The sequence below is a fragment of the Macrobrachium nipponense genome, chromosome 4 (assembly GCF_015104395.2).
Source record: "Macrobrachium nipponense isolate FS-2020 chromosome 4, ASM1510439v2, whole genome shotgun sequence".
In the NCBI taxonomy this organism is placed as follows: Eukaryota; Metazoa; Arthropoda; class Malacostraca; order Decapoda; family Palaemonidae; genus Macrobrachium; species Macrobrachium nipponense.
Genome location: NC_061100.1, coordinates 127,813,507 through 127,836,567, shown reverse-complemented (window position 1 = coordinate 127,836,567; position 23,061 = coordinate 127,813,507). Strand labels below are relative to the sequence as shown.

At 38.6% G+C, this 23,061-nt stretch overlaps 2 protein-coding genes across 3 annotated transcripts in view; one reads left to right on the top strand and one right to left on the bottom strand.

The window, feature by feature from the left end:
* LOC135211164 (ran-binding protein 3-like) overlaps positions 1–23,061 on the bottom strand; it is a 246,408-nt gene that overhangs the window by 1,093 nt on the left and 222,254 nt on the right. Inside the window, exons 3-12 of one of the 2 annotated variants that reach the window (XM_064244352.1) lie at positions 21,350–21,479; positions 10,513–10,752; positions 9,955–10,164; positions 9,287–9,557; positions 7,753–7,816; positions 1,649–1,756; positions 1,378–1,461; positions 1,065–1,208; positions 734–886; positions 459–554 (exon numbers count right to left, since the gene is read on the bottom strand). In XM_064244352.1, the coding sequence (XP_064100422.1) occupies positions 459–554; positions 734–886; positions 1,065–1,208; positions 1,378–1,461; positions 1,649–1,756; positions 7,753–7,816; positions 9,287–9,557; positions 9,955–10,164; positions 10,513–10,752; positions 21,350–21,479 (1,500 nt within the window). Of the gene's footprint in view, positions 1–458; positions 555–733; positions 887–1,064; positions 1,209–1,377; positions 1,462–1,648; positions 1,757–7,752; positions 7,817–9,286; positions 9,558–9,954; positions 10,165–10,512; positions 10,753–21,349 lie in introns of both variants that reach the window. The other variant, XM_064244351.1, reaches the window with a different exon arrangement.
* Positions 3,684–8,083, top strand: LOC135211165 (ninjurin-2-like). Its single transcript, XM_064244353.1, has 3 exons — positions 3,684–4,518; positions 6,105–6,295; positions 6,594–8,083. Exons 1-3 carry the CDS (start codon positions 4,461–4,463, stop codon positions 6,780–6,782), a joined length of 438 nt encoding a protein of 145 aa, XP_064100423.1. The 5' UTR covers positions 3,684–4,460; the 3' UTR covers positions 6,783–8,083.

Genomic DNA, 23,061 nt, shown 5'->3' with positions numbered 1-23,061 from the left:
AAAAAAAAAAAAAAATTATTTTTAAATTTTCTAAAACTAATTGTAACAACCCTCCAAGATTATTATTATTATAATAATTTTCTTCAATCTCCCATACCCTTAACCTTTTCAGGACTGAGACCTTGATTTCTTCATAAGCATATTTTTCACCTCCACTTTATATCTACAACAAAGTAGGTGTATACAAGATTTGATTGCGTAATCCCTGTCAAAAATTCAAAGCTACACAATATATATCATGAAGAAAATTTTTAGAAATTCCTTCCCATTATTCCTGTTTGCTAAGCAACAATAAATATATACAATGGGGAAGAAAAGTTTTGGAATTCTTACTAATGAACTAATTTGGTATCAAAATTATCTTGTCAGATGAAGTAGATGCGAGTTTCCAAGCCAGCGAGTGTAAAATAAATAACAATCATAAATAAATAACTGAAGAGACTTGAACGAATGCTCACCATAGCCAAAAATATCTTGGGTTGTCCATCAGCATCCAGTGCAGTGAATCTAACACTCTTATTACTTGCTCTTTCTACAGACATCTCGGCCCATACCTAGAAGTGAATAAAAATAAAATAAAAATATTTTCACTAAACAGAAAAGAAACAAACTTCCAAAACAGCCAAAACCACATTTTTGATTAATGCTAATTCAAGCAGTGTAAAATCAAATGTACCAATGCGAGTTGAATACAGAAAATGCTTTTTTTCTTTAAAGAGGGACCAATATTTACCTTTGTATTGAGCATAACAGTCAAAGTTCCCTGTGTACGGATCACCAACCGGGAATGTATCTCTTGACCTGCATCCCAGTCATTCAAACGAAGAATTCCCCGGCCACGTTCTTGCCATGAACCGCACACCCAAGCATACAGCTTGCAATTCATCTGTAACGAGAATACCCATCAATAATTTAACAAAACATTTCATTCAAAAAAACATTTAATTCTAACTATTATTACAAATGAAATAAAAAAAAGGGGGGCATCACATGTAGATGTAATGGGTGTCAGAAGAAAATGATAAAAAAGCCACTTTTTTCATAACAAGCACAAGTATTCTCACCTGCAAAACATTAGATTCACTTTCTTCTCCAGTAATGACCTCCACTTGATCGAATTTCCGCTTCTGGCTGTTTTCTTTCTCTGTCAACTCGCGTGATGTTTCAGCTAAGGAAGGGCCACTGTTCCAAGCATTCTCTTCAGTGGGCTGCAAAAAGAGGAGACTTTTTTTAAATAAAAGCATGACATTTGGCTACTACACTTTCATTAAATGTTCCTCATTCTTATAAAACATCCAAATTTATAAACTGAAGAAAGATTTGTCAAATACGTAATTAGCTAATAATAAGATTATCATCACGGAAGCAAATACCTACCAGAAGTATTTCTGAAGCTGCTTCAGAGAAAAGGTTACCAGTGCCTCCTATTCTTCCATTAGTTGCTGCACCAGAGTCGGAAATCTGTGAAAAGTAAATTCGGTGTTGTATTTAAATATCACAAATACAAGCTCTCTACTTTTCTGGTATCCTACTACATACTCTATGTGAAATAAATAACCCAGGCTCCTATATTTCATGGATTTCAAAAGATTTTTTCTGACTGCCAGTAAGTTTTGTCGCCAGCTGGACATAAACACTATCAGCTTACCCTAGATATCCCTGAGGCTGCTTCTGTAAAGAGGTTACCAGTCTGCCTTTCTCCATTGGTTGTGGCAGAAGACGCGTCGGATGACGATGTTACAGAGCTTTCTGCACCCTGAAAGAAAGAGAAAAAACAATTAACAGAGTGGATACAGAGTAGCACATTGAGGGCATACCCCAACAGAATTTGAATATGTAACTTGGAGAAAGGAAGTCTGCGAATTTCTCACAATTTCAGACGGGACAATGGTCATTTCTAAATTTAGCGAGGAGTTTATATTAAGTGTAGCGGTCCCATAAAAAGACAATTCTGTGGAAGAACCTTCAAACAACGTCTGAACATGTCCGAAACAAAACATTCTCCTAACATTCGTAATTTGCGTTTTGGGAGATATTTTGAGAAAAAAAAGAAAAAAAAATTTAACCGTATGGAAAAGCAACCAACTACCTACGACCCGTCGTTTAAGTCCGAAACACTACATGGTTACAAGTAACCAACTGAAAACTGGTACGCGTGTGTTAATAAAAAGAAAGAAAGAAAAAAAGGAGCAAAGTATTCATGAAACCATGAACAAATACTGAAGAAAGGCAGAAAAAATGACAAAACTTCTATTCAAAATTGAAAAATTGAGGACAGTTCCCTGGTCCCAATACCGTCACCCAAAAAATCATCATCAGATTTCAGATGAATTCATCAAAGGCGTTGTTCACTGTCTATCTTTCCCACAAGTTTCTCAGAGTGGAATCTGACACGCTTGCGAAACTCAGATATTTCTATAATCAATCTTCGTAAAACGCAGCATCACCAGGAAAAGCAAAAAACTGGTAAAAAATAATAATACAAAATCATAACCTGATCAAACTGCAATTTTATAGAACCCAAAACCCATAAAAAACTTAATTGACCGACTTCTATCCCACGAGCTTGGCTGATCACGAGACACGTAAAGTGAAGATTACAAGACTATGTAAAAGTAGAGATGACCTGGCGAATTAAAGACAAACCCTTCCTAGTCAGGCTTCAATCATTTCATTTCCCCTTTTTCTCGTATCTTTAGCATTTTCTCTCTTTAATGGCCACTGCACGAGAAAATACTAACTTAAAATAGATGAGAGAAGTTTACTGTCACACGAGACTGCGAGTGAACACGTTTGATTAATTACCGCATACAAAAGAAATCGCAAAAGACTCATGTGTATCCGTTATCGGCTTACAAGACCAATTAATGGTGATACGACGGAATTAACTGCACGCAACTGAAAGCACTGTCAGCAAGAAACAAAATACAAACGAGAAAAGGTGAAAACAACAATCGGACCAGAAAAGGACGAAATGTATGTTCGCGTTCAAGGATCGAGTAACTGGATCAATACCGTGGGGCGGCGAGGGGAGACTATCGCATTGCGACCCTCATCCTGTATTACTGTTCAGTTGGTGGGCGGACCAGCGGGAGACAGACGTACTTAGATTTCGGGTACTGCATTTGTTGACGCCGAGAACGCTCAAAAGAGTACATAAATTGAACTTCATGTTGTATTGAGTGTAAAGTTTACTGATGGAACCTAAAGTTAACATTTAAGAGAGAGAGAGAGATAAAACAGCGGGGAAGGCGCAGAGTAAAAATAGAAAAATTATCATCACTTTCGGCAGTAAGATAACTTGGCGTACTTACACCGGCATCAGTTTATCAAATTCGTTAAAACAAGCCGGATGTGTAAGTGTTCTATTAATATCAGCTATCATATGGTGATCGCACTAAAGTAGAGAAGAGGCGGAAGATGAGAGATATAGGAAACGAGAGGATCAACCGCTAAAAATATTTCACTATAAAACAACTCTGGCCACCTTTACATTATTCCCAGAAGGCAATTCTGTGCGGCCCTCGCCCATTCTTGGTTGCGTAATTGTCATGACGTCACAACTGAATTCATAACCTTCCTCTATCTCTATAGCATCGAGAGGTTCGTACTTTGACGTGTTATAATTAACTACCTGCATTATATTCCACATACCCTAGTTAACAAAATCTCGGCTTATAAAATCTGATACATCATGTACGTGGTTTAGAATGTCAATGATCATCTTTCGGCAAATAATAATATACCTACTTTTCTGGTATAAATACGCGCTACTATATTCAATGTCTGATCCCTTTCTGCAATATTCAATATCCAAAACGTTAAAGCTTAGAAGTAATTAATATATGAACGCGATGGGTCTCCAGTTGTGCTAAATAATACGACTTCACTATAACCAGACACAAAATTCACCCATGTAGAGAGAGAGAGAGAGAGAGAGAGAGAGAATGGGCCAAAAAGGTGAACAGACGCCGTCTTGTCGCTAGTGCCTCAAACCCCACCACACTCACACGCACACGTACCATCGTCTGCTCAACACGTATCACAAACAACGGAGTCATCTTTAGTGTTGCATCACCAACAAGGATAAAAATCCACCTCTTATAGCAAACTGAAAAGTCTATTTATAATTGTCGATAGCCTGTTTACAGTATATTTTAGAAAAAGGTGAAGAAACAATCAATCTTATTTCGGCGTGCAACAGTGACACAAAAACCTTTCTAGTGACGGCTTAACCCCTACCTCGCCAAGCTCTAAACTATTAAATTATAGTTAAAGAAAGGGAAAGATCATTCTTATCTTGCAAAGTGAACAAAATTAATCCTGAATGACAAGGATAGATTTCTGAAATTAGCATCTTATTAATTTTTGGTCCACCCCAACAACGGTCAAGTCTTCGCAAGTCATAAGCATTCAAAACTAAATTTGTTTCTTATTCCTGTTAAAAATATAGTTAAAGAATGCACACTACGCTGGATGTTAGCATTCCTCTGGGAAGGCCTATGAATACTGAAGCTGGTGAGTAAATCTCGATTATATTTCTTACTAATTTACTATAGTGTTACGCCAGATCAAGTTTCGATCTTTCACTTAATATTTCAATTGCTGGGTAACTATAACTACAGAAACCAACTTCTACTCTTGTTTGCCTGACATGAAAGAAAGGGAGATTGGAAGGTAGTAATTCTAAAGTAAACAGTTCCGTGAAAATTTGAAATTTCATTGCAAAAAGAAACTCATGAGTAAAAATATTACCAAGATGAAAAAAAAAACAAACACCTGACCACTGAAGATTACTGACAATTAAAACAACCCAACTCCAGACTACAGGGAACCAGGAAAAATTTGGTCAAGGAAAGGAGGGAAATTTACAACCAACTTAGAGTATTACGTGGCCAAAGTTGTCGTGAAATTACTAATAAGGTTCAAAATCCACACGCACATAATAGCAATTTTAATATCGATTGATTCAACCTCATCGTGCAAAAGCATTACTTCCTTGATTTAAAAACTTTAAACCTCACTTATCCACTTTAATCTTTCTAAAATTCTGTTAAAAGTATTCTGGCTACAAGGCCGCTAATTCTGGTTGGCACTCGTTTTATCCCTTGCAGTTTCCTGCCAATGTGTAAACCAAAGAACCATAGGGAGCACAAGGACCCAACAACAGTAAACTTTTAATGGACCATTTTATCAACATATTCCGGAACATTAAGTGTGTGAGAGAGAGAGAGAGAGAGAGAGAGAGAGAGAGAGAGAGAGAGAGAGAGAGAGATTCACAGTCTTACTGTTAGCTATCACGGGAATCTTTCCACAGGGATGAGTTCCTCTCAAAGACTTCCTTGTCAACAGTTCCAAGAAGGCATAAATTGAAGTGAGACATTATCATTGACCTCAATCCCACACAGACTTTCAACATACTTTAATTTGAGTCTTCCTAAGTGTTAAAGGATTATCGACGCAATAACCTCCTATCACAAATACATATGCAGGCGTGCAAGAGTATAAACAACAAAAAGGGGTACACGGAAAAAGAACGATGGAAAAAGTACACGTCATGAAAAGCTGAAACTAGAAACAAGAAAATGCCTATACAACTGGCTGCTGAATTTTTTTTTAAATGCAACCATAATACAAGAACGCAATGCTATACAGATATTTACTTTCATAAAATCGTGAATCCCCCATGTCATCTTGAAAATGTTATAATCTCATTTAAAACAGAAAAATTAAATACTATACATCTGATTAAAATGATGATTCAATATTGCATTCTATCATGCTGTAACACACTTATTAAACTTATGCAATTTCTAATACCTGAAATTTAACTAAAGTACATTCAGTAACTCGGTTTTCCCAATGCAAATCCATAAACATAATTCCAATTAATTTTCAACCATTTCCCAATGCAAATCCACAAAAATAATTCTAATTAATTTTCAACCTTTTCCCAATGCAAATCCATAAACATAATTACAATTAATTTTCAACCAGTAAAGATAAAAGAATTCTACTGTATCAGTTTATTTGAAATTTTCAACAACAGCCAGGTGAAAAAGAGATAATTACTATTAAGTAGTTATCCTAAGTATCTATTTCAGGGCATGGTACACGAAAACCGGTTGACCTTAACGTGATGAAACGTAACATGTCTGTAGCCAAAGGGTTCATGGATATCAGTCTTATCTCAGCTAATGCAAATCAATTGAAAAATTTACTCAATAATGGAGATACCTCGAGTGCAAGCTATTACTTTGTCTTCACAGGAATTATTGCAAGTCTGGCCATACAGGTAAGATGTTCTGTGTTGCTTCTTCATTCTATGGATTTCCCTATGTGGGTTGGTGTATTTCATAAATTACCCTAAAGAATATGTTCATACTTAATATTAAATATTCAATCAACTCATTTAATTACTTTTTCATATATAGTTATTTACACTATACTTTTAAATAACCATTCTATCTTTTATTTAGATGGAGTTCCATGTCAAAAATTTTGCAAATAAAAAGTTATTTGTTTATTTTAAAATAATTCATAAAATTCTAAGAAACTGCAATAATTAAATTCCTGTTCTCTCTCTCTCTCAGATTACCACTGGGGTGCTGCTCATTGTGAACGAAAGATTTAATATTAATGATGAGGACGACAAAGAATGGTGTGATCGTCTCAATGACATCTCCGTCTGTCTGATATTTCTGGTTGTTGTGATTAATGTCTTTGTATCCAGTTTTGGAGTTAGTGTACACCATCCATCTGAGTCATATGAAAAATATTAAGCCTAGACAATCACAGGGAATTATGGTTCTTACACTGAAGTCTTTAAATATATTCCTAGTTAAATACATCTGTAAAAAATTCCAGTGCTCTTTGTAAAGAATTAAAAGATTAACCAATTATGAAAAGCCAATAAGAACTAAATAGGAACAGATCCCTGTAACTTTCTTTGATTGACACAAGCACAAGGATAAATGAATGAAACTTGTGACCATCCAAGGTTTTGTTATAGTGTCTTCTTATAGTGAACAGTAATTAATCACCAGTGTATACTAGCTCATGTAAATAGGCATATTAATTTAACTATCACTTATGCATAGAATGTTTTTATTTATGTATTTTAAGGCCAAATATCTATTTTTATATAGAAAAATTGTTTCAACTTCAGCATTCACCAAATCAGCTTTAGCTTCTCTATCCATACATCACATATCTTACAATCAAAATCATTCAAATTCTTTGCGCTAAATCTAAAAAAAAAAATTACATATACCTTCTTAAGTTTTTACACATATATTTTCCTCAAATTACTATTTAGCCAAATTAATGAGAAAAAAAAATTCTGCTAGCAAAACAACCCACGTAGTAGAACAACCCCATAATTTTGATATGTACTACGTATACATATTTCACTTATATTCCATGATACCAAACAAAATTTTTTTAAATGATCTGAAAAGTCTCTCACAGCTTCGTGATAATAAAATTTTTTAGTATAAACAATTTCTTAAATGTTCCTTAATGTATCTCAGGTTCCACCTGCTTCTAAGCCTTTGCTTCACTCAAAATGGATTTTAAATCAATCTGATGGGGAATACACACAATAATATTCACCCAAGGACTTGCAAAAAGGAGTTAGTTGGAGAGGACAGATGGAAATAAGTTACAAAAAGGAATCAGTGATTTTACTTATTCTAAAATGACACCAATAATGATTAATAACAAGAAAACAAAATACCAAATGCTACTTACGGTCACTTTGGATATAAGATTCTGGCCAAATATGGAATTGTTTCTAATGGTTGGACTGAGTGAACTGAAAATAAGAAAATGGAAAATATTAATATAACTTATCACTTCAGAAAGTTTAACAGCATCATACAATTGTTACAGCAACAAACCTAGTATACTATCTATAATTAAAATTAACTCAAGTTGTGTTAAAGTTTTAATATTTAATAACATTTTACTAGATGGATATTTGGCTAAATTTAGATAATGTACAAAAATTTCCTCTATGACCTGAAACCAGGTAATCAATCATTTGTTTTTAATCAAAATAGAGAGAACAGAACAATAAAGTCCCCAAATTTTTTTCATGCTTTCATTAACTTGATGAAAATGGTAAACAAAAGCAGGTGGTAAGGAAAACTGAAATTCTAAAGGAATCAAATTACAGGTATGAGAACTCAATCTAACCTTTCCAATACTGTATATAAACTAAAGTTTAAGTGTATAAGCATCAGTCTTACTGTCATGACTACAGATATGTCTGACAACATTGCATAAATGATAAAAGGGCAGTGAAACAAAAATGCTGGAACCACCTCCCACATTACTAGACTATGATGACAATTTCATTATATTCCCATTGAGATTATTACAATTAATAATCAGATAAACAAAAAGTGGAAAATTCTCAAGGTTCCAGTGGCACACATCAATCCTAGAACAAAGTGACCTTCAAATTTCCACATTCTGGAAAACTTTACAATAACTGTCAAGAGGCACTATGAAATGTTGTGCCTTATCATCCTGACATCAGAAAGTGTCACACGTATAACCTGTTTTTATTTCTTATGGTCTACCTCAAGTAGCTTCATAAGTTAGTATGGATTTCTGGCTCTTGGCGAGCAAAAGATTAATAGTGGACTCAAAGCTGGTATATCTGTACATTTTTAGGGTAGGAACAGCAACTTTCATTCATGAAAAAGTTTATTTTGGAGCTATGGGCAAACCCACCTCCATGATTACTGAACCATACAAGGGGCTACTTCTGTAGTTAAGTTAAGTATATCCTAGTTTTACCAGACCACTGAACTGATTAACAGCTCTCCTAGGTCTGGCACCAAGGATTAGATATTTTTACGTGACTAGGAACCAATTGGTCACCTAGCAACGGGACCTACAGCTTCTAGTACCATAATTTTTTTCATAGTATTCATATTGGCCACAGTGTACCCACCTTAATCGAAGCTATTTATTACTTTCATTTATGCAAAGGATCTGCAATGCCTGCAAATCTACTCAAGTTCATATCTCTGGAAAATATGCTTTTGTGTTTCTTATTGATAATAAATTTAGTCCATTTTTACGAAGTCCAATGTGAGCTGACCGTTCATTATTTTAGGAGAAAAGTTACCAAATTAAATGTAACATCAGTTTAAAATATGGAGCACTTCTGTCATCAGTGATAATTAGTGCATAAAATTCAAAACACATGAGATTAAACTACTAATCAATAATAGCAGATGTACAAAATCTGACAAAAACTTAGCATATTTACCTATCTGTGCCATCTCCATTGCGCGAAAGAGGAACAAACATATTCCTTGGACTACTTGAGTTGCTAATGCTGTTACTGCTACTACTACTTGTACGTGAGTCCGATGATGAATGATCTCGATCTCCTGAGGATGCAGCGGATGTGTTTGCAGTTGTAACTGAGGTTGACGAAGACACGTTGAGGCTGTGAGGGGACGTTTCTCCGCTGGCTTTTGAAGCTCCATCTTCTGACCCACTGGCAGAGTCAACTCTACTTTCAGAATTAGATGTAACTGTGGAGACATGAAAATTAAAAGTAAGTCCACTGACCAAATCTGAACGAGACAGTCTCAAAATTACAATCTTTTACCCAGACAAATACAGAGCCAAATACAAAAACAGCATATTCAAAGGCCTCTATGCAAGTGTTGAGTGGTAAGGTGTTCAGAGGGAAGAAGTACTGTAAAATGAGATCTCAAAAGACAAACCAGTTTTCTGCATCTGCAGAGGGGGAAGAAGCAGTTAGTCTGTGAAATGGTAGTTATGGAGATAGCACAACATTAAACTAGTGGGATGAGTTTACATGAGAGCCTACACAGTGCAAATATCTCTATTGCATAAGATGAGAGGTAAACAGAAAATTTAACGCATAAAACTTATTTTCACTTTTGTAGAAGATATGTTACTTACTTTTAGCAAATGGTTTTGCTGAACCAAGAACTGAAGGTTTTAATTTGAAGGCTGATCTAGATGGCTGTGGCGGTGATGAAACTGTAACAGTAGGAGCTGGAGGAGTGAACAAACTAGATGGGGACTTCATGGACGCACTAGGTCGCCCGGTTGTGAGTGTTGGCTGACGAAGTACAGAACTTCCTCCACTAGAACTTACTTTTGTTGTCCCTATAGAACGAGAAGAGGAGGAGAATGAATTAGATATATAAGGCAATGATTAATATCTATAAACAATTCACACATATGATGGCAACCAACACAACACACAATCACTTATTGTGCCTTTCACTGCAAATGATTTTTTTTTTCTAATAAAATGCAACACACTGTCACAAATAGTCACCCTTGCAAAGCTAATTTTTAGAGGATAAGTGTACATTCTAACTTTATCTGATTCATATAAATGATTTTCATCATAGGCCTCATTGGATTCATATAAATGATTTTCATCATAGGCCTCATTGGATTAAGACATAACCGAAACTTCTCAAAATGTGGTCTGGCAAGTTGTTGTACCTGCATCAGAAGATGGCCCTAATCTAGAAGGAGCGAGGATGGGCTTTGGATCGTTAGATTCCGACGCTTGTCCCCATGTAGCTGAAGGTGGAGGTCTTGCGAAAGGGTTTCCCATTCCACTGCCAGCCAGAGAGGTAGCAACTGGCGCACCCTGGGTACAGGATAACGAAGGAGACGAGGATTTGTTGTTATTGCTAAGGTTGGCACTGGTCTCAGTGTTGCCGCATGATGTTTTTCCAGCTGGAAGGATGAAAAACCACATTAACTCAATTGGCATTGCATTAATCAGATTTGTATAATCACAAAATCTTAACCAGAAAGAGAGAGAGAGAGAGAGAGAGAGAGAGAGAGAGAGAGAGAGAGAGAGAGAGAGAGAGAGAGAGAGAGAGAGATGGTGTTGGAATTTTCTGCTGGCGTTGCCAATATATGCCAAAATCATCGCCAGTGACATGCTCTCGCTCTCTCCCCCTGAAGTCTTAATTATGACCGTCAAGTTAAAGAAAAGCAATGAACAAAATTACACTGTTACCCTAATCCGTATACCTCCAACTTGTTACCATCTATAGCTTATATGGGTTATCTTTATTCAATTATATCACAAGAAAGAAAACTAAACGAGAAAAACTAAAATCAACGGAGTAAAGCCAGAAAAGTATTTACGCACAAGTTCTCCAACGAAATAAATGTACCGACAACACACTAACGAGGACGTCCGGGGAGGTCTGCGGGCTACGTGCAGCGAGCAACTGACGACGAAGTTTGGAGGAAACCTACACCAGAAACTCTTACGTCAAGGATGACATCTTAGGAAGAGCAGGAGCTTAGAAAATGGAGGACGAGGGGGAGGATGCAACCACACGAAACGAAACAAGTTTTATTTACAAGGACAAGGATGATGTCATCAGAGACAAACCTATTTACAAAGAATAATAACAGTACCAAGGGTATCCATATGAGAGCAAATATGCACGAAATAGCTTGACAAAATAAGCTGTTGCCAATAACAAAAATTGCATCTACATCAGAATATAAATTGTGACGAAAAAATGAAAACAAAAAGTAGTAAAACTGATGTCATCAGTTAAATAATTGTGTGATTACTCTCACAAGAATACTGCGAAGTAAATTAGTAAAAAATGCGTCACTTAGAACTCAACGCATTAGTAAATAATTTCATACTTGTCATTAACTCATCCAGTAGTTCATTTGCCATCTTGCTCCCACGACATTTTATATTTGCTATCCACCTAATTTTTAAAGCTAACACCCAGTGCGTAAATTAGAAGGACGCGAGAGATTTCATTTCTCCCCGTGTGTGTGTGTGTGTGTGTGTGTCAGAGAAATAAGGGAAAGGAGTGACGTCATTAAAATTAGAAAATATAAGGTCAGTTACGAAATCACTGATACTTAACGTATGTAATTTTGCTTTCTAAATCAAGACATTATCAAAAGATACCAATTATATACATTATATATATATATATATATATATATATATATAATATATATATATATATATATATATAGCTTTTGATAATGTAACCTAATTACGCAAGTTTTATATTCGCATAAAAAATAGCGTTCTAAAACTGTATGTGTGTGTGTGGTAACAAATTTCAACCCACACAGAACTTTAAGAGTTGCATGAGTTCCCTTTCACCCTCCCCCACCCGACCTCTTCCCCGAAAGCCCATATACGACATACGAAAAAGTCCGCCAATCATTGCTCACAAATTGATTGGTATTACCGTAAAGCATCAATGGTCACTGCTGCATTCACCCTTTTATTGGCGAATTCATTGATGAATGTGCAGAAAACTTCCGCAGTTCATTTGGGTTATATATATTATATTATATATATATATATCTATATATATATATATATATATATCTATATATGTATGTATGAATGCAGCAGTGACCATTGATGATTCACGGTAATGCCAATCAGGTTGTGAGCAATGAGCAATTTCCAACCTCGTCATAAGAACTCTATGATGCCGTTCCTCGAACTTAGATTTATGATATTTCATTCATAAAAGCTAACGAATTTTAAATGCCTGCTTTTCTATTTCCACAGTAAATATAAATCAATACTCGAATAAGTAAAACTCGTTCAGTGCATTAACCTAGACGGGGATCGTCGGGTTATTCATACTTTATGTAGGCAACAACGATCCAACTAGTATCAAGTACACTGTATTACACATTGGTGCCGCCCAAGTTCTATTTTAGCCCTCCATTGGCCACTACCCCCATCATTGCAATAGTTTTCGCAGCCAAGTTGGAACTCATTTGAGCGATTAGTCAGACAGACAGGTATGATCTGATCTCTCATACCTGGGATTAAGGCCATCCGGTATAAAGTACACCTTCACCATAACATCCTTTGATGTAATCAATGACAACAATGAGCTCGCACATTCGTAGCACCTTTAAGAGTCGCATGATACGACTAGCCGCTCTCTCTTTATATATACTGCACACTGCAACGTACAGTATCCTACCGTTCGGCGATGGGACCCTCTCTTTCTCTCTGGCAGTATGTGGCAACAACTTGCAACCCACATTCCGAGAACTTTAAGAGTTGCATGAGTTCCCTTTCACCCTCCCCCACCCGACCCCCTCCCCGAAAGCCCACATACGACATATGAACAAGTCCGCCAAATATCAACCCCCTCCCCCTCTTAGCAGTATCATACTTCGTCCGACACACAATGCATATGTTGGCAACACGGTCGCTGGAAACAATGAAGGACAGCCAGGCATCTAACGTCATAATCACCGAGCGACAAGAGAGAGAGAGAGAGAGATTGTCAGTGTTCTTTCCACACTAGAACAACACTAAAGACGATACATGAGGAGGCAACGCATAACACAATGCCTACCCTCCAAGGTCATGAAGTCAAAGAAGGCACAGCAGCAGTAGCAGAGCCACAAGAAAACACCTTTGCCTTAAGAACGCATTTAAGAGACGATACTCGCAACTGTGACTTGTATATATTGATGACGTGTACCTACAGGAAGGGTTTCGTCGCATAAAGACGCCATTGCTGTGAGCATCACCTGACGGATTGCAGGGAGGGAGGACAATACGTGTTAGTTTCTGCTTTGGCAAGAGTCGGGATGGGGCCGACAGCAACAGCCACAGCCGCAAAATCAGGTTTTAACTCGACAAGCACCCCGAGATTAACATTCTCTTCTCCTCTCTTTTCTTCTCTTCTCTTCTCTCTCGCTTTTGCCTCCACGTCACAGCAGCGCCTCCTCTTGCTGCTGCAGCCGCCGCTCTAGGCGCACAATCAATGCGTGACAACTGCTTACAAAACTCGGTATACAACCATGTCAACCACTAGAAACGCGAAAAGATGTACGGCAAAGCCACAACATTTAAAAAACGAATCACGAATGCAATCCCAGCAAGATTAAAATGTTAATATCGTAGCAATATTGCATTTTCAAGTATAGCTCCATATGGACAAAAAATAAAACATGACACTCACGAAAATATACATACTGAAGTAAAACGGAGAACTACATGAAAATGACAAAAAACAAGTGATACGCATAATGTTGCATTTCGCTTCTCATCCCTTAATTCAGTTGGGCAAGGCGAGGGCCTCAGCCCCCCCACCCCCACCCCCCCCCCCCCCCCCCCCCCCCCCCCAAATAAAAATATATACACAAAACTTAGTAAGCAGAAGTCGGAGTTCTTGTCCTGAACCTCTTTAACTAAAAAGTCCCAGGAAAACCCTTGGGAGAGAGTTTCTCTCCTCTAGCAGCTTGGACCACGTATTGACTTTGCAACTGACTAAAACGAAAATATAAAGAGGGAGAATAATTACTGCTACAAAAAAAAAAAAAAAAAAAAAAAAAAAAAAAAAAAAAAAAAAAAAAAAAAAAAAAAAGCAGCAGACCTAAAGATGAATAAAAAAATTTTCCGGCTGAAACTGGATCCACTTGATGGTAAGACATTTAACCAAAAGAAAAAGATGTAGTCTCTGCGTTAGTTAGGTTCACAAGCACTTGCCAGTTAAGGATTGGACTCTCTCTCTCTCTCTCTCTCTCTCTCTCTCTCTCTCTCTCTCTCTCTCTCTCTCTCTCTCTCTCTCTCACAAAGAAATTACATATATGTTTGTATGAATTATGTATGTATGCACATACATACATACACACACACATATACGTATATATATACAGTATTGTTTGAAAAACAAAATAATGCCGATTTTCCTATTTTATGTTCTTACACGTCTCAGATGCAACTCTATAAAGGAAGCAATGGAAATAAACAATGTTAAGAAAAACAAATCAAAATCTGTAAGTCTCAGCATCAATATCTACCCCTCTGCTCTAAAAACCAAAAAGTAGCGAAAATTTTTTAAATACCCACGTCTTGTCCGGAGTCCCTGGGATGTGAAGGATAACACAGACAAAAATGGCAGTGTTTGTGCATTCTGCAACGAATCGTTTCCACAGGGAAGGTTTCTTGTTGCTACCCACACTAATTTCTCTTCGTTAAAGGATAGCTTCAGACAAACTTCGATAAGTTTAGAATTGATAAACGATGCAGCGCGCGAGAAAGAGATCGCATGAAAAATTGCTCTCTCAACATGTTTTGTGTTGCTATATTTTACAAACTAAGTTAAATATTACTTATTTGACTTTCCTCTGCCAATAAAACGAAAGACGAACTAGGAGAGCAGTCAGTTCCAAAATTAAACACCTACGGGTTAATTTTTACCTTCAGGAATGGTTATTAAAAAGCTCCAAAAACCAATAATAGAATGAAAAATACAAACTATATATGACAAAACCACAACACTGAGAGCTTTGACGCTAACCATATAATAAAAAAATCGATACATATTAGATATGTTTTAATCATACATATGCATGTGCAAATTAACGTGAAATATCAATATCCCACCACTATCTCCTGCACTGGCTATGGGGTAACCTTGCCTATACAAGAATAACTGTGGCTATTAGGTCTTGACCTACATGTGCATTGCCACACTAGTCCCCCCCCCGCCCCCCCCCTATCCCACCCACCCACCCCCCTCTAACAGGAAATAAATAATAATGCTATCTGTTGCTGACTGGAAAAGCAATACAGTACTTCGACTCAACACCTTCCCAAGTGGAGTGAGTACTCGCGCACCAGGAAATGCCGAGAGATTAAAGAAGAAATCTTTTCAGAAAAAGAGACGCATTCCAAACAGCCGAGGTAATTAGGAGGTCAAACTTTGCTTCCAATATTATTATTCCGTAAGAAGGAGAAACATCTGTATAAAACCGTACTGCCAGAACACCTGCATCTTGTTTGCACAAAAAAATGGTTAACACCTGCGACAACTGCACCCATCCCTCGCTTAATGGTAGTCGTATGTAGCGAAGCATGAATCGTTTACTACTCATCTTCGTCGGCTCTCTCTCTCTCTCTCTCTCTCTCTCTCTCTCTCGTATGTACAGAAAGGCGGGGAAGACAAGAGTTTAACCACGTTCCTTCTTCCCACCTCCAACCGACGCCACCTCAACCCCCGAATAAGTCACTTCTGATTTCAATGTAACTTTTGAAATACATCTAACATTTAGTTGTGGAAACAATCACAGTATATTTGAACCGACACAATGTTAACACTAACACTAGTGAAATAAAATAAAGATAAACGTCAGCTAACTTTTGACCTTTACCAAAATGTCTGAGCACAAATCCGGTGTGAATGATACGGGACATCCTGCAACACCAAACTTATACTAATACACAAAACATTCTGTATACTGTATATACCTACAGGACTGTGTGTACTGTTATGCTGTACTGTTATGCCAGTAAAAACAATTATTACATGACAATGACCAATACCCAAGAATTAAAGAATTAGACAAGACAAGCACAACAATATTCTCCCCCACCCCACCAAGCTAGAGAGAGAGAGAGAGAGAGAGAGAGAGAGAGAGAGAGAGAGAGAGAGAGAGAGAGAGAGAGAGAGAGAGAGAGACTTTCTAAGGATTAGCAAATATAATTACTTTATACGGATTACGTACTGTTCGATTTTTTCCCCCGATGATTTATGAAGATACTCGCTGCCTTTCAAATGATAAAAAAGCTGTGATTATTCTCGGATCGTGGTTTGAAGGCCAAGTCAGACTCTTCAGTTACAGGTTGGCAAAGCGACGCCTCCATCAGCAGGAACTGGACATTTCCTGTTCAAGGTGGAGTTAAAGGTGGTGTGATAATACACGCACAGCGTCTAAAAGTAGCAGCTTGCACTTGAGAGAGAGAGAGAGAGAGAGAGAGAGAGAGAGAGAGAGAGAGAGAGAGAGAGAGAGACTATACAATTCATACCTCTAAACGCTTCGTTTCTCTATCTGGAAGAAGCCATTATCTATCTATTATCGGAATCCTTTACTTATGTATGAAAACCACTATTATCAATATGACTTATTTGTAATGGAACCTACTACGTCGTCGACGTCTGAATTTCGCAGAACACATGACGATCGTATTCGGACAGATTCTCAAAGCTGAATCTAACCAGAAAATCACAACAAAGGATTTCTCCCCTATCGCTCTAACTAGATTGGAGTAGATCACAGGCAGGAGCAATTACCGATCATTACAGCTGTGAAAATTCAAGAGACACACGTCGAGTACATATGCGCATAAAAAGGAACCAACACCTGTCTCATTCTGCAAACGGTTCGGTAATATCTAGATTCTCCAAACGCCCGTTTAGGGCCACATCTGGAAAAAGGTAACCAGACTTCTCCAGTACTGAGGTTTTCAGTCATCTATCTACATGAATTACTGGTTAACGTGAAGTCTGAATCATAGACCACCCAACCAAGGAACTTCGAATCCCTCTCCCCAGCTTCGGTTACTTTCAGCTCTAGGTCTCTGCTTAAACAATGGAGTCAGCTGAAATCTTAACTCTACAGGTGTAAAACAGAGCGTCTCTATCTCCCAGCCATATATTCGGTGGTATTATATTCATATCAAGGAATATATATATATATATAAAAAGATATATATATATATATATATATATATATATATATATAAAATATATATATATATATATAAAATATTATATAATAATAAATATATATAGATATAATATATATATATATATATATATATATATATATATATTATATATATATATAATATATATATATATAATATATAAAACAGACGCCATCTGCCAAACGCAGACTAGGCTGTAAGGCTTAAGAAGCTCATAGGATTTGGTTGGCACTACGAGGAGAACCCGTCGGTCCTTGAAATTCTCCAGAGGAAATACCCATGTCACGGGCAACGTCGTAACAAATACCCTCGATTATCTGTGAAAGCAGAGGATTTGCTTCTCCCAATTCTTCTATTAATGTACTTTTATAAGAGCAAAGAGACGTGGTTCCACGAAAGACAATTTCCTGTCTTCTCGATGACTTGCTTAATTCAGGAATGAAAAAAAGAATGAAAATGGAACAGTGCATATTCCTTCCTTTATTCTCATCGTTGCTGGCACTGCCAGCGGAGTTCGTCTCCAACACAGCACACCAATCTGCACCGGTAAAAACTGGTGGGACAATTACTTCTCCTTGGGTCGGGAAGCAGTCGCCTCTTTTACCTGCAGCAAGCAGCAGCAAGCAGCAGACCTGCGCAGAAGAACGATACCCTTTCTCAATCCTCCCTCGGAAGGCCACCTCTTCATCAGAATGTAGGCCTGCGCACTGGTGGATTTGGATTGAGCCCTTCCTCCATCCTTGATACAAGGCGCCCCCCCCCCCGCCCCCCCCCCCCCCCCCCCCCCCCCCCCCCCCCCCCCCCCAAATCTCAGACTTGGCAGAGGTGCTGTGGCGTTGAGAAACCGGAGGGTTCGAAGGGACGGAGGCATCTTGTTTGCTACATTTCCGTCAATGTTTCAGAGAGAGAGAGAGAGAGAGAGAGATATATATATATATTTTCCGGCGTCGTTTTCTAAATTCAACAAAAATTATTTTTCACGTGCATTTTTCAGTATAGCACCAAGTGATTCCAAATTTGGAATACAAGAAAGAATTCTTGTGTAATTCAGTGTATAATCACCTTCCTTTTGACTAGCAGTGCCAAGTAGCTGCAAATCATAGGACCTGTCACTCTAAGGGGGAATCAAGCCGTTGCAGCTGGAGGATGGGCGTGACAACCACCTGGGAGGGGGGGGGGGGTTAAGGGGGGCGTAACGCAGGAGCAACAGCTAAAATTAAGTAGTACAGCACTCATTATACAATGAATAAACTTTCTGCAATCTTAGGAGTCTCTTCCAAACTGAGAACACGTTTAACCCACATTTTTTTTTCTTAGATGTCGACATGAAACCAGTTAAGTGCGAAGACAAGAATGTCGAAATTCCCATTATTAATAAAATCTCCCCACTTGTTTGAGAGCCGTTTCTGCTGCACTCAAAAATGAAAACATTCCTCTTCTCCAACGAAGTGAAGACGACTTCTATATTACAAAATGAAGACACCTACTTGAAAAGAGGGACAAAAGTCAAGGTTTCTTTCGTTCTTTTGCCAAAAACTAATTTTGCCCACAACTAATTCTAGAAGAATATAATATACCCTTTACCCTTCCACGAAGATACCAACCGTTCATAAGCCCTGAAGGTAAAATTCCACCTTGTAAAGAAATATAATAGCGACCGTTCTTTCAATCGTGACCGAATTATCAAGGAAAGACAACCATGACTGACCTAACATTTCCTGTCAAAGACATATTTTAATAACATTATACATATCGTGAACACATTTTTTCCCGGAAGAAAAAATTAAGGATGGAGGTTTACAGATACTGGTGCAAAGTCATCGTAGGTCAATATTTGGTGTCGTGACCAGATAAACTCTATCGCGGGCATATAAACGCAGACTTAAATAATATCCAAGGACCCTAAGTGAACAAAGTGCTGTTTTATATATATATATATATATATATATATATATATATATATATATAATATACATATATATATATATAGCTCATGTAACTGTTCAATGGAGACGAGCTATGCCCGAAATACAACCCTAATACTGCATCACATCTATTCTGGTGGCCCGGTTTCCAGAAGGGAGAGCTTTTGCAATGAAAGGAGCCTCCACTAATGTATACGAGTCTAGTAAGGACGAACCACTGTATCATTCAAGGGCATCCATAATACTGGCATTCAGCTTTATCCTGGTATTGTTGTTATCGGTAGTAGAAATAACGGAGCCGATCAACAGCAGTCGCAGAAGCAGGACAAACAACGATGCCCTTTGAAAAGATCATTGATTACGTCACAAGATGCTATATACTTACTTCCTCTCCAAAATAGTTATCTGAGAGAGAGAGAGAGAGAGAGAGAGAGAGAGAGAGAGAGAGAGAGAGAGAGAGAGAGAGAGAGCTGGGGGAGTAGGGTGTGCACACAATAGTATGTGACCTTCACGGTTGAGATAAGCTTCTGCGATGGGCGTTTAAATGTTTCTATTTAGGCACCCTCAAAGGGGGGAGGGAGGAAGGAATGAAGGGGAGGGTGGAAAAATACAAAACCCCTCTGAACAACACTGTGATTAATTTATTCATAAAAGAACATTTCAGATCATTTTCCTATAAAACTTCACTTTCAGCGTACAAAATAATGTGGTGTATACACGGATAACGAATACGTATGAGTTATGTAACCACGCACCCCTTGCAGTTGTGTGCAACACAAACTGCATAAAGAGGCGAAGTGTGATGGGCCAGGGAACTAACCAATAAGACATCAGCAATGAGAAACTCCAGCATTTATACAAGAAGATATACAAATTCCATTTATATTTGCTGACTTACTTTAGAATTTACGGGTTGGCTGCAATTTGGGACAGCAACTGATGAGGGGGAAGAGTTTTCAGGTACTATTGCTACATACTTCTAAAATATAAACTTACAAAACTACTATAACTATAAATCACGAGAGAGAGAGAGAGAGAGAGAGAGAGAGAGGAGAGAGAGGTTTTCTGTCTATCTGGCTCAAGTGACCTATACTTAGAGGAGCGAAGACGTGTTACATAACGGTTTATCTTTTAGTTCACTGAAAATTATTCGACTTCCCTTCATATCGTCATCTTGCGTCAGAATTCCGCGTGGCCGACACGCGTCTCCTACATAATAACAAAGCAAATTGAAAACCCGAGCAATTATAGTTTGGTGTTGAAAACGTCTGCAATATTGCCGTAGAGTTTATCAAGAAAATCACATAGTTTTAACTTTTCCTAAACATTGATGTTTATATAAAGTGAAATGTATTAATTTGCATCACAAAGTTATATTATTGGAACATATCCTTTAAAACGAATCAATCAAATATGCAATCAAAATAAATGCTTTTCATTGCGCCTTCCATCAGAGGAAATCCTACATGCTTTGAAGGGTAAATTGAGTGAGTTTTGAAAGTTGACTCGCAATAGGAACGTCGTCATTAACAAGGGCATACATATTACATATTGGCAAGAACATCATTGAAGGAACATAATATACAATTTTGAAATTAGAGCAACTATAAAAGAAGAAGAAACAGGAAAAGATAAACATTTTGCTGATTTCTACATGGAATAACAAGAATAAAAGACAATAAACTACAACTAGTATATTGGAAAACATGAAAACTTGAATACTAAGGCAAAGACCATGCAAGACAACCAAAGATAATAAAACAAATGGGACAGTGACCAGAAGAATCGTCAACATATCCCCACATAAATCTCAGACACAGGCAACAGGTAACTAATAAACCATGACTGCTTCAAGACAGGCAGCAGGCAGGATCCTACTCACCACTTGGAAGTGAAGAACTGGAGGCTGTCGATGTGGAGGAGGTGGTGGTTGTTGTGGCACCACCAGGGGCGGCGGCAGAGCCCCCTTCGGCGGTCTCTGCCTCTTTGTCTTGTGCATCTTCAGGAACTTCCTGTAAGAAAATTCTCGTCAGCTGGTTCATCCAGTGATACTTGAGTGAGGGCGGCGCCCCTCGAGGACAAGGGGTTGGCGCGAAACAACTTCCTTCAGGCACTCGAATAGGAGTGACGTAATGACTACTGTTGTCAACCTCATAATCAACTTTGTCTTTCCGATTCAAGAGTCTTTGCTTTTTTCTATGGACAGTCGCACTCAAAGGGGGAGTACTACCTCTGCGCCTGCCATTCTCAATATTGTCGGGCGTCACAACCAACACTGCAGATTTTTTGGGAGAGATTTGACAGTCTGTGCCACTATTCGCTACGGTTTTTGAGTCTGTCGCGTCGTTTGAAACATCAGTGGGTGAAAGAGATCGAGAGGAAAGCCAATTAGGGGTGGATAACGAAGTGGATGATTGTTTGAGAAAGCCTTCGGATGAGCTTTTGAAAGGACTCAGATCAGCCACTCTAACAGGTATCCACTGAGACTCTGAAGAAGGGGTGGACGAGGAGAAAGTAGAGGGGGAGAGAGAAGAAAATGAGGGCCCTTGAGATCTTTTGGGATGCGTGGTTCTTGGGGTCACGGGGACCCAATGGTCGTCATCGCTGGAGATAGAGCTGACACGTAAACGCTTCAAGGGAGGCATACACTTCACTACGTGACTCGCACGGGGCGAAGGGGGAGGTGGCAGCGGTCGCAATAAGGGCACAGTCAAATTTTCTGGAGCAGGTTCGGGAGGGGAAGACGACCTCTTCCCGAAACTAATTTCTTCCTTTTCATTCCTCTCCGTCTGTTTGTGGTCATGCAGGGCATCATTCGACCTGTCGTCAGTCTGACGGTGTTGCACGGTGGGCAAAGGCTGTCGCACCAAAGATGACGGTATAGTGCCATCCCTGAGTAGAACATCGGAACAAGGCTCTCTGTTTCTAGGGCGCTGTTGCTGATTTTTCAGGGAGCTGGACAGAGTCTGTGGGTGCTTAAACAACTCCTCTCCACTTCCCTTCGAACACGAGGCTACTTTCTGCCTCTGCTGATGCTGCTGAAGGCGGCGCTGGTGCAAGATGAGGCGCTGACGTCGCCTTAGGACTTCTTGCCTTTGCATGATCAATGTGGGGACAACGCCCCCGGCCCACAGCATTCGGGCCAATAAATGTCTTTGGTCTGGGGGCAATGTGGAGACATCGCCGTGTCTGGCGGTGGCCAAAAGACGGGGAAGATCCAAAAAGGGCGGAGGATGATCTCCGCCGCCACCACCATCTTCGTCGCCTCCCTCAGGAGATGCTGCAACATGATTATCCGCGGCCGAAAGGCGCGACGGTGGCATCACACCGTATCCCACGACCATCACCAATACACACAAGGGATGTGAACGAGGTCCCTCCTTGTAGGGGGCCCTTTCCTTTGACTTTGTTTTTCTATCACAACACAGAGCGAGTGTTCACGAACTGCAACGCAGAAATACTTCGACTAGAACTGCCTGCCAAGAGAACTAAACTGGCGATCTCCGCTTAGCGAGACCCACCAGGAGAAACTAGAAAAGCTTTGGTTTGCAAGTGGTTAAGCAGCTAATGGATTCAGTCATGCAACCAAGAAAG

Coding starts and splice junctions, on each gene's coding strand:
- LOC135211165 (XM_064244353.1), top strand. CDS start 4,461: ATGCACACTACGCTGGATGTTAGCATTCCTCTGGGAAGGCCTATGAAT. Junction 4,519..6,104: donor GCCTATGAATACTGAAGCTG/GTGAGTAAATCT, acceptor TATCTATTTCAG/GGCATGGTACACGAAAACCG. Junction 6,296..6,593: donor TTGCAAGTCTGGCCATACAG/GTAAGATGTTCT, acceptor TCTCTCTCTCAG/ATTACCACTGGGGTGCTGCT.